This window comes from Eleutherodactylus coqui, chromosome 4 (assembly GCF_035609145.1).
Source record: "Eleutherodactylus coqui strain aEleCoq1 chromosome 4, aEleCoq1.hap1, whole genome shotgun sequence".
NCBI lineage: Eukaryota > Metazoa > Chordata > Amphibia > Anura > Eleutherodactylidae > Eleutherodactylus > Eleutherodactylus coqui.
The window spans coordinates 86,840,277-86,849,579 of record NC_089840.1 but is presented as its reverse complement, the minus strand read 5'-3'; the positions used below and the strand labels follow the sequence as shown (position 1 = coordinate 86,849,579).

General features: G+C 43.5%; 1 protein-coding gene across 2 annotated transcripts in view; it reads left to right on the top strand.

The window, feature by feature from the left end:
- The first annotated feature begins 215 nt into the window (after positions 1-215).
- Positions 216-9,303, top strand: part of RNF43 (ring finger protein 43) — a 65,514-nt gene continuing 56,426 nt past the window's right edge. The window contains exon 1 of one of the 2 annotated variants that reach the window (XM_066599822.1): positions 216-851. In XM_066599822.1, coding sequence (XP_066455919.1) covers positions 624-851 — 228 coding nt within the window. In that variant the 5' untranslated portion in view covers positions 216-623. The remainder of the gene's footprint in view (positions 852-9,303) is intronic. The other variant, XM_066599821.1, reaches the window with a different exon arrangement.

The following is a 9,303-nucleotide window of genomic DNA, read 5'->3' as shown; positions in this document are numbered from 1 at the left end:
CTTCATTAATGCACCCATTAAGAAGCTGCTGGTTAGGAAGCCAAGTTGGGGCTTGATCTGTGCGGCCATCCTGGCAGCCACATGCAGAGAGGCGCTGCAGCAGCCGCGGCGGCGGGCACGGAGCTGCCATCTGTCGGGCCGGCTGCAGAGGGAGTCTGGGAGCCAGCAGAACCACATTCTCCAGTGCGGGGGGAGGGGATCGCCTGCAGCTGCTCCACCCTCACTTTGTGTCAGCAGGTAGGAGCACAGCAGCTCAGTCCCCGGGGAGGGAGGCTCAGGGTCCTGGGAAGAAGCGGGGGAGAAGTTCTGCACGGAGTCGGGAGCTCCTCCGGGGGATGTGAGGGCAGCGAGCAGGGGCCTGCGCTCGGTACACTGAGGAGGGGACTCTGCCCGGCGCACACGGCCTCATCTACCTGAGGGCACCGACTGGGAGTTGTCCCCGGGATGATGCTGGACAAGGCTGAGCCGCCCTGGTTCTACTAGGAGACTCAATGAATGGAAGTGACTGTGCTGTAAGCAGCTACTGAGGATTACGTGACAGCCCAGGCCATGGATGGGGGGCCCCTGCCCTGGGGGTAGCGGCTGGCACTGCTGGCACGCAGGGTTCCCTGGACTGGCTATGGATGCCTGCTGCTGGCTGCAGTATGACTAGAGCCCGGCTGCAGCTGGCATCCCTCTGGCTGCTGCTTCTGGTGACTCTGCAGGCGAGGCTGGCACTGACCGAGCTGAAACCCAAGCAAAAAGCCCTGGTCAAGGTTTACCCCCTGAAGATGGAGAGCCCAAACTTTACCGTGGAGGGGGTATTCGCCGAGGTGGCAGATGTGGGCCCCGCCGAGGGCAGGTTGTTCCAGGTGAGTGTGACCTGGCCTCCTCATGTGATGTGGGGCCTGGCAGTGCCAGTGCCCACATGTCCTTACATGTATGTCAGCAGCAAGATCAAGGTGGTGTGGGCACAGTTGTGGTGTGCGCTGCCATGTAGTCAGAGGTGAGAACCTGTGCTGGCGTAATAACTAGGTAGACTCCAAAAATAACATGAAAGAAACCTCAACTGCTGCTCCTAATTACTACATTCAGGTAGGAGACGTTACCCGCACGCCGCCCGCAGACGCACCGACCGGCCTGCGTTTGCCACTCACTAAATGTTCCGTTGATGAAGAGGATGGTCACCGTGAGAATTCAAGGCTAATTAATAATCAATGGCTAATGATGATATCCTATGAGATTTCACTTCCGTCCGATTATTTGGCGCCTAGGAAATAGCGATTATCATTAACCCATGAAGCGCCACTACGCCTATGTCCGCTCTACTAACAGTCACTAGGAGCTTGTGATGTGGAGATAAGGACTCGTCTGATAATGACCTTCACGCAGCTGATAACGCAGTAGCCTCATGTGACGCCGTCCGCCATTGTCAGACCTAAGGGTTGTTTCCGTTTTGTATCTTGAACCCCAATAATGTGTGAGGCACCAGGGCTCGTCCTCGGGGCCAGGGAGTCGCCCCTCCTCAAATGATATCTTAGCATTTTGACTCTGTTCACGCTGGCGTTATTTGCTTTTCTGGTATTGTAATGGCAAGAATTGCGCAGTCTGCAGAGATGGGGCCCATCAGAGTTTGTTGAGGTTTCGCCATGGATTCATCACACTGGGCATGGCCTTGTTAGAATGGAGATAGCCTGCAAGCTCCTACATTTGGGGTGCAGGCCCCTGACTTGTCAGCACTGGCGTCAGTGAAAGCTGGTTGTGTGATATAGTGATTACTTCTGCTGTGTTCTAACATACTTTAATTTAATTCTTCACCATTTTTTAAAATCTCTGATTCCTGTCAGTGAATGTAACATTCCAGAGACCTAATTCAGTTGTATCCGGTCTAGGCAACACAAATCTAAGTCCTTTACTGAAAGTTAGTACTGTGTCTGCAGGTGGAGTCCAGGAGTCCAGTGTGTGCATTGTCCTCTTTACTTTCTCTTCTCTTTTCTGACTCCTTTCGCCTCTCTTTCTTCTCTCTCCTTTTTTCTTCTCCTTCTCATATTCCTTATTCCTCTCTCTTTTCATTCATTTTTTTCCTCTCTCTTCTCATTCCTTTTTCCCTCTCCTCATTCCTTTTTTCCTTTCTCTTGTAATTCCTTTTCTCCTCTCTTCTCATTCCTTTTCTACTCTCTTTTCTCATTCCTTTTCTCCTCTCTCTCTTTTCATTCCCTTTCTCCTCTCTTTTTTAATTTCTTTTCTCCTATCTTTCTTTTTCTCATTCTTTTTCTCCCCTCTCTCTGTCTTTTCATTCCTTTTCTCCCCTTTCTCTTTTCATTCCTTTTTCTTCTTTCTCTCTCCTCATTCCTTTACTTCCTCTCTATCTCTTCTTATTCATTTTCTCCTCTCTCTCTTAATTCGTTTTCTCCCCTCTCTATTCTCATTCCCCTTCCTCTACTCTCTCTCTTCTCATTTCTTTTTCTCCTCTCTTCTCATTTCTTTTCCTCCTCTCTATTTTCATTCCTTTTCTCTTCTTTCTTTGCATTCCTTTTTTTCTCTCTTTTCATTCCTTTTCTCTTTCTTTGCATTACTTTTCTCCTCTCTCTTTTCATTCCCTTTCTCCTCTCTCTTGTCATTCCTTTTCTTCTCTCTCTTGTCATTCCTTTTCTTCTCTCTCTTGTCATTCCTTTTCTCCTCTCTCTTTTCATTCCTTTTCTCCTCTCTCTTTTCATTCTTTTTCTCCTCTCTCTTTTCATTCTTTTTCTCCTCTCTCTTTTCATTCTTTTTCTCCTCTCTCTTTTCATTCCTTTTCTCCTCTCTCTACACATTCCTTTTCTCCTCTCTTTTCACATTCCCTTTTCCTCTCTCTCTCTTCATATTCTTTTTTCCTCTCTTCTCATTCCTTTTATCTTGTCTCTTCTCATTCCTTTTCTCCTCTTCTTATTCCTTTTCTGCTCTCCCACTTTCTTATCATTCATTCTCTCCTCTACTTCTCTTCTCATTCCTTTTTCTCTTCTCTCTCTCTTCTCATTCCTTTTTCTCCCCTTCTCATTCCTTTTTCTCTTCTCTCTCTCTGTATATAGAGCAATAGTACTACTGTATACAACTCTTCTAACAGTTTTACTACACCATCCATTTAAAGTTATATTCTAGCTCTGCAGTCAGCTTCAATATTATATTAGGCAGGTTTATAAAGAGCAATTAGGAATATAAACTATATCTGACATCAGTTACCCAACTTCTGTTGTAGTAGAATGCATGCATTATATTTAGTAGCTTTGTAATATTAAAGCGACTCTCCGGTACTGGAGAAACAAAGATGGACGAAACTGCTTCTCTGACTACCTAGTATGCTTTGGTAGTCTAGTCTAAGACACTACATGCTGATATCACATGGGCAGCACCGATCAAGAAGAACGCATTGATGTCAATAAGTTTGTTCGCATTTGGTCATGTAAAAAAAAAAGATGGAACATGCTCTATCTTTCTGTGTATTTACCCGCCAAAGGTCCCCAAAAAAGTAAATGGTGGTGGTGGTGGTGGTGGGGGGGGGGGGGGGGGGGCAATTGCGCGTGCAATACCCTGGGAGATGCCTCATAATGCGTAATTCCGCAGAAAAGAACAAATCTGGAACTTATTAGATGAATTAGTCATTTAAATCGATGTGTTTGTGTCCTGCGAGCAGACAGTACAGTAAAATATATCAATACGTCCGCAAAAAAGGCTTGATTGTAATGCTAAAAAGTTGTGCGAAGGGGTTCACAATTGCGCTTCTGATCGTGTGAAGCCGGCCTTAGACTAACGCACAGTGTGCATCTGGAAGTCAGAGGGACCCTTCAAACAGGAAGGAGTAGACAATGCATAGCAAACCGGGGTACATTCTGCACGAAAATCCGCAGGCTGCGCGTATTTTTGTGGGGAATTGAAAATGGTCTAAAACCCGCCTACAATGTCACATCACAATCTGCAGGTAGACCCGGGAGATTGGTGTGGAGCTCACAGCTGCAGTACAGTCCTGTCCTGTGGGCAAGGCCTAGGGAAGCTCGTGGGGCCAGCTATGTGTCTGGGCAGGACGGTCACTTTAACATGTGCTGGGTGCTTGTAAAACTCTAGGTATAGGCATCATGTGCCTCTCCACCTCCAGGAGCAGATTGGGATCAACTGTCCAACATAAGGTGTTTGTTCTGGGATGTAGGAGCCTAGGAATGCAGCTGCCCAAAAATATGTTCCCAATAGTTGCTGCAAAGGTGAAACACGTAGTGGCATGATTCCGTTTATTCTTGGAGGTTATTGATATATTACAGTGGTCTTTAGGGCCCAGTTTAGTTTGGTGGCCAAGCTATAAACCTTTCTATAGACATCACCATAAAGCAACCTAAAAGTTAGGGACCAGCGGCAAATTTCTAGATTATCTATCTATCTCATATCTATCTATCTCATATCTATCTCATATCTATCTATCTCATATCTATCTATCTATCTATCTATCTATCTATCTATCTATCTATCTATCTCCTATCTATCTATCTATCTATCTATCTATCTATCTATCTATCTATCTATCTATCTATCTATCTCCTATCTATCTATCTATCTATCTATCTATCTATCTATCTATCTCATATCTATCTATCTATCTATCTATCTATCTATCTATCTATCTATCTATCTCATATCCATCTATCTATCTATCTATCTATCTATCTCATATCTATCTATCTATATCTATCTATGTATCTCATATCTATCTATCTATCTCATATCTATGAATGTATGTATCTATTTCCTAATTATCTATCACGTTTCCCTGAAAATAAGATCCTGTCTTATATTATTTTTTGTCCAAAAAGAGGCACTAGGTCTTATTTTCGGGGGATGTCTCATTATAGTTACCTAGCAAATTTGGTCCAGGTCCCTCTTGCTGCTCTCTGGAGCTCCAACGCACTTCTCGATGTCCTCGGCCGTCCACAGAAGATCACTTCCTGGTTATGGGATTCATAAATTCTGCCCCCAGAAAACGATGGCTCTGATTGGTTCTCGAGGGCTGCTCAGCCAAGCAATGCGTTGCCTGATAAACCAATCACAACTATTGCATTGGTCCATTGAGCGCTGCATTGCTTGGCTGAGCAGCTCTCGAGAACCAGACAGAGCCATCACTTCCTGGAGGTGGGATTTATTAATCCCATAACCAGGAAGTGATCTTCTGAGGACTGCAAGAAGATAATTTTTTTAAATGTAATCCAGTTAGGGCTTATTTTCAGGGTAGAGCTTATATTTCAAGCCTCTTCGAAAATCCCAGAAAATCTGAGTAGGGCTTATTTTCACAGTAGGGTTTATTTTCAGGGAAACAGGGTATCGATCTATCTATCTATCTATCTATCTATATAGCTATGTCATATCCATCTATGTATGTGTGTATGTATCTCGTATCTATCTATCTATCTATCTCATTTCTATTTATCTATCTATTTATTTCATATCTATGTATGTATGTATGTATGTTTCTATCTGTCTTGCATCTGTCTATCTATCTATCTATCTCCTATCTATCTATCTATCTCATATCTATCTATCTATCTCATATCTATCTATCTATCTATCTATCTATCTATCTATCTATCTCATATCTATCTATCTCATTTCTATCTATCTATCTATCTATCTATCTATCTATCTATCTATCTATCTATCTAGCTCATATCTGTCTATCTATCTATCTAGCTCATTTCTATCTATCTATCTATCTATCTCATATCTATCTATCTATCTATCTCATATCTATCTATATCTATCTATCTCATATCTATCTATCTATCTATCTATCTATCTATCTATCTATCTATCTATATATCTCATATCTATGTATCTATCTATCTATCTATCTATCTATCTATCTATCTATCTATCTCATATCTATCTGCCTATCTATCTATCTATCTATCTATCTATCTATCTATCTATCTATCTATCTATCTATCTATCTATCTATCTATCTATCTACCCATCCATCCATCCATCCATCCATGCATGCATAATCTTTTTATCTGGCATAGTCAAACACTATTTTCTAGTACAGAACTGCAACATACGGGGCATTTAAGTGCTGCCGATTTTGTTGCAGATCTGAATGGGGCTTGCAGACGTCCCTGTGCTGCTGTCACAACTGCCCTATTCGGATGAATGGAACTGATTTTCACTCGCAGACATTTCTGCAACAACTCTGTCACACATGACAATCTACTAATGTGGACTTTACCACCAGATGCAGATGGCAGAGCAGAGATAACCCATCAGAAAATGGATCTACTTGAGAAAAAAAACTAATTTAGAACAAGATTTCCATTCACTGACAACAAAATTAAATATTGGAAATCTAAAACCAGAATAATGACTCGTGTTTACATCCAGCTCCTACACATTAGCATCCAGCAGGCATACGTCTTTAGATTTGCCCTGATCTCACACACTTTCAGATTTGTTCTGTATACTTTGACATGATTTCCAGATAATCTAGAATATTTAATAATCCCTCTCCTATTAAATCCCTTTGATGCTGGAATTTAAGAAATCAAATCAGACGTCTGCGAGCCATTCATCTCAGGTTATATATATATATATATATATATATATGTATTTACATTGCTCACATACTACATTAGGCCTCATGCTCACGGCTGGATTGGATTCCATCTGCAAAATATCACAGCGGAATCAGACCCGGCGCCCCCCAGAGACGCTATGCTCACCTCTCCAGATCTGTCGCAAGTGTTTTGCCCGGCGCACATGCACAGTGCAGCACATGTCACGCCAACGCTTGGCTGTGACGCAGATTCCTGCGATACTTCGCAGTGCCCACTGTGCGGAATATCGCGGGACGGACAGCTGTCATTGACTGCAGTTATCATGCTGTGATACATATTCATGGCTAGCGGGAAACAGAGTGACTTGGTTAGTCTTGTTTAGACAAATGCAGAATCAGTCCAAGAAACTCCCGCTGATGTTGCACTTGTGTTTCCATGATTCCTTACACGACTGCGATGCATTTTGCAAGAAAAACACACTACTGCGCTTGTGATTTTCATGCGAATAAATTGCTCCTATAGAGAAGAGTGGGCCCAAAAATCTGGCCCGTTGTGATGCTTCTACCTCGCTGCGAGAGGAAAATTGCCCATGTAAATTAAAGCCATTTAAAATAATGTTGTTTTTTTTCGTGCGATTTCTGTGCATCTCGCAGAAATAACGTGAGAAAATCGCTTGTGTAAACGCGCTCCATGTGTCTCACCAGGCATATGCAGAAAAATGTCTCACTGGTCTCCATTACTGACAGTTGATTTCAGCAATCTGTCTTCGGGCTAATGCCACGGCCGGATTTCTGCCCCGTGAGGCGCGGCATCATGCTGCAGCTATTAGGTTCTATTGAACCTACTAGCTCAATGTTCACGCTTTGGCATTCCACAGCGTGAAAGAAACCACGGCATGTTCTAATTGTAGTGGGAAAACGTGCTTCTGGCTTTTATTATAGTAGTGCTGCCCATGGCCGTGACCGTCACGGCGCGCCCCCCAAAGACCCCTACTCACCTCTCTGGATCCACAGCTTGAATCTTGTGCCGGCAGTGGGGGGATGACGCTGCCGTTAGTGGGCGGTGACATGTAATTAGGCAATACCTTTGCTGTGTTCACAGCAGAAGTACCGTGTGATGGCCGGATTCCATTGACTATAATGGAAGCCGGCCGCACTTATTCCCGCGGCAATTAGAACATGCTGAGGTTTCTTTCACGCTGCGGAATTCCACAGTAGAATTCCGCAGCGTGAACATTGAGCTATTAAGTTCAATAGAATCTAAAAGCTGCGCCCTAATGCCGTGGATTCCGGCGTGTTTCATGACGCGGCACAGATCCATCCGTTGGCATTAGCCCTTACAGTCTTGGCCGGGTATTTTTATGCAGACAGGCGTTTGTGTCATATTTAAAGATGAGTTTGTTCATTTCCTGCCACCTTTTTACTGTACGAGCCCCTACTGCCAGGACAAACCTGCGGATTTCCATCCAGTAAGTATAGTTTTCCTGGAGTCCCATACACATGACCTCTCCAGCACTCTGTAATAAGCAGCAGAACCCTCTGTAATCCTATCATTCCTATAATGAGGCCCAGAATAACTGATTATACTGATTAGTCAAATAAAATTGCCAACTGAATGCCAGCTTTATCATGCCACACAAGTGCCTCTTTGTTCCAGTTTGATGATTCTGTATCTACATGTATAACATTAGGATGTGCGCTAACTTTTATCTCTTCTTCAGTTTCATCTCCTGGGCAATTGCAGCCCCATAAAATTCTGTTTGCTGCCATCATGTAGCACTTCATGGGCTGAGTATCATTTTATTGATTAGTACGTGTGTCCAAAGAAATGCAACTTTAGTGGCGGGCCTGTATAGAAGCATGGGAACCCATCAATACACTCTGACAAGGATATTTCTGTATGTTCCCTGTGCAAGTGAATAGGCAAATCCATGGAACTGACTGCATCAGACTCTGTAGATGTCTAGTATTGGGGTCCTGTAGAAGTTTCTACCCCCCCCCCCCCACTACCCTTATCAGTCGGCAGGTAAGACGATAGAAGATTGTAATTGCAGCAGATGATATTACTGATATACCGCTCCAAATAGTGCAAAAACCATGATCATTGACTACCAATGACTGTCAGAGGCAGGCTGAAATCCATGTAGTCTTCCGTGGCGAAAACCGTTTTTTTTCTGCGCTGCGGACTTGGAAACACGGCGGTGTTACTATAAAACGGCAGATTTTTTTCCACTGTGGGATTTGTTAAAATCCCATTTTCTTTCATCGTACTACTGTACGTCGTTGTGGACTTTCGCGAATTCCGCAAAAATTCAACAGCGTGTGTGCTCACGTTTATGAGCCCCATAAACTAAACTTATGGGCTCATAAGAGCTGGAATGCTAAATCAGAACATGTGAGGATTATATTTACTTCCCTCGCCATTCCCCCGCTGTCAGAGCCACAGCTGAGGGCATTGGGTGGACTGCATGGATGCGCAGGAAGTCTGCTGTGTGCATGCTAGGGCAGCGCTCAGTGGGGACATGCGGGAAAGGTCATTATGATAATTATATCCCCAAATTTAGCGTTTTTAGCACCCTTCATTTTAGTTTATAGTTGCTTATAGACTCCCTTTAAAGAGGATGTGTCATCTCTCCTAACATGTCTGCTTTAGTAAATATTTAAATCCCCGTTAAATAATAATTCTTATCATAACCCTACATTATGCTGTTCCTCTGTGAATGAATTGACAACTGGGTGTTATCATTCCCCTTGCTGAA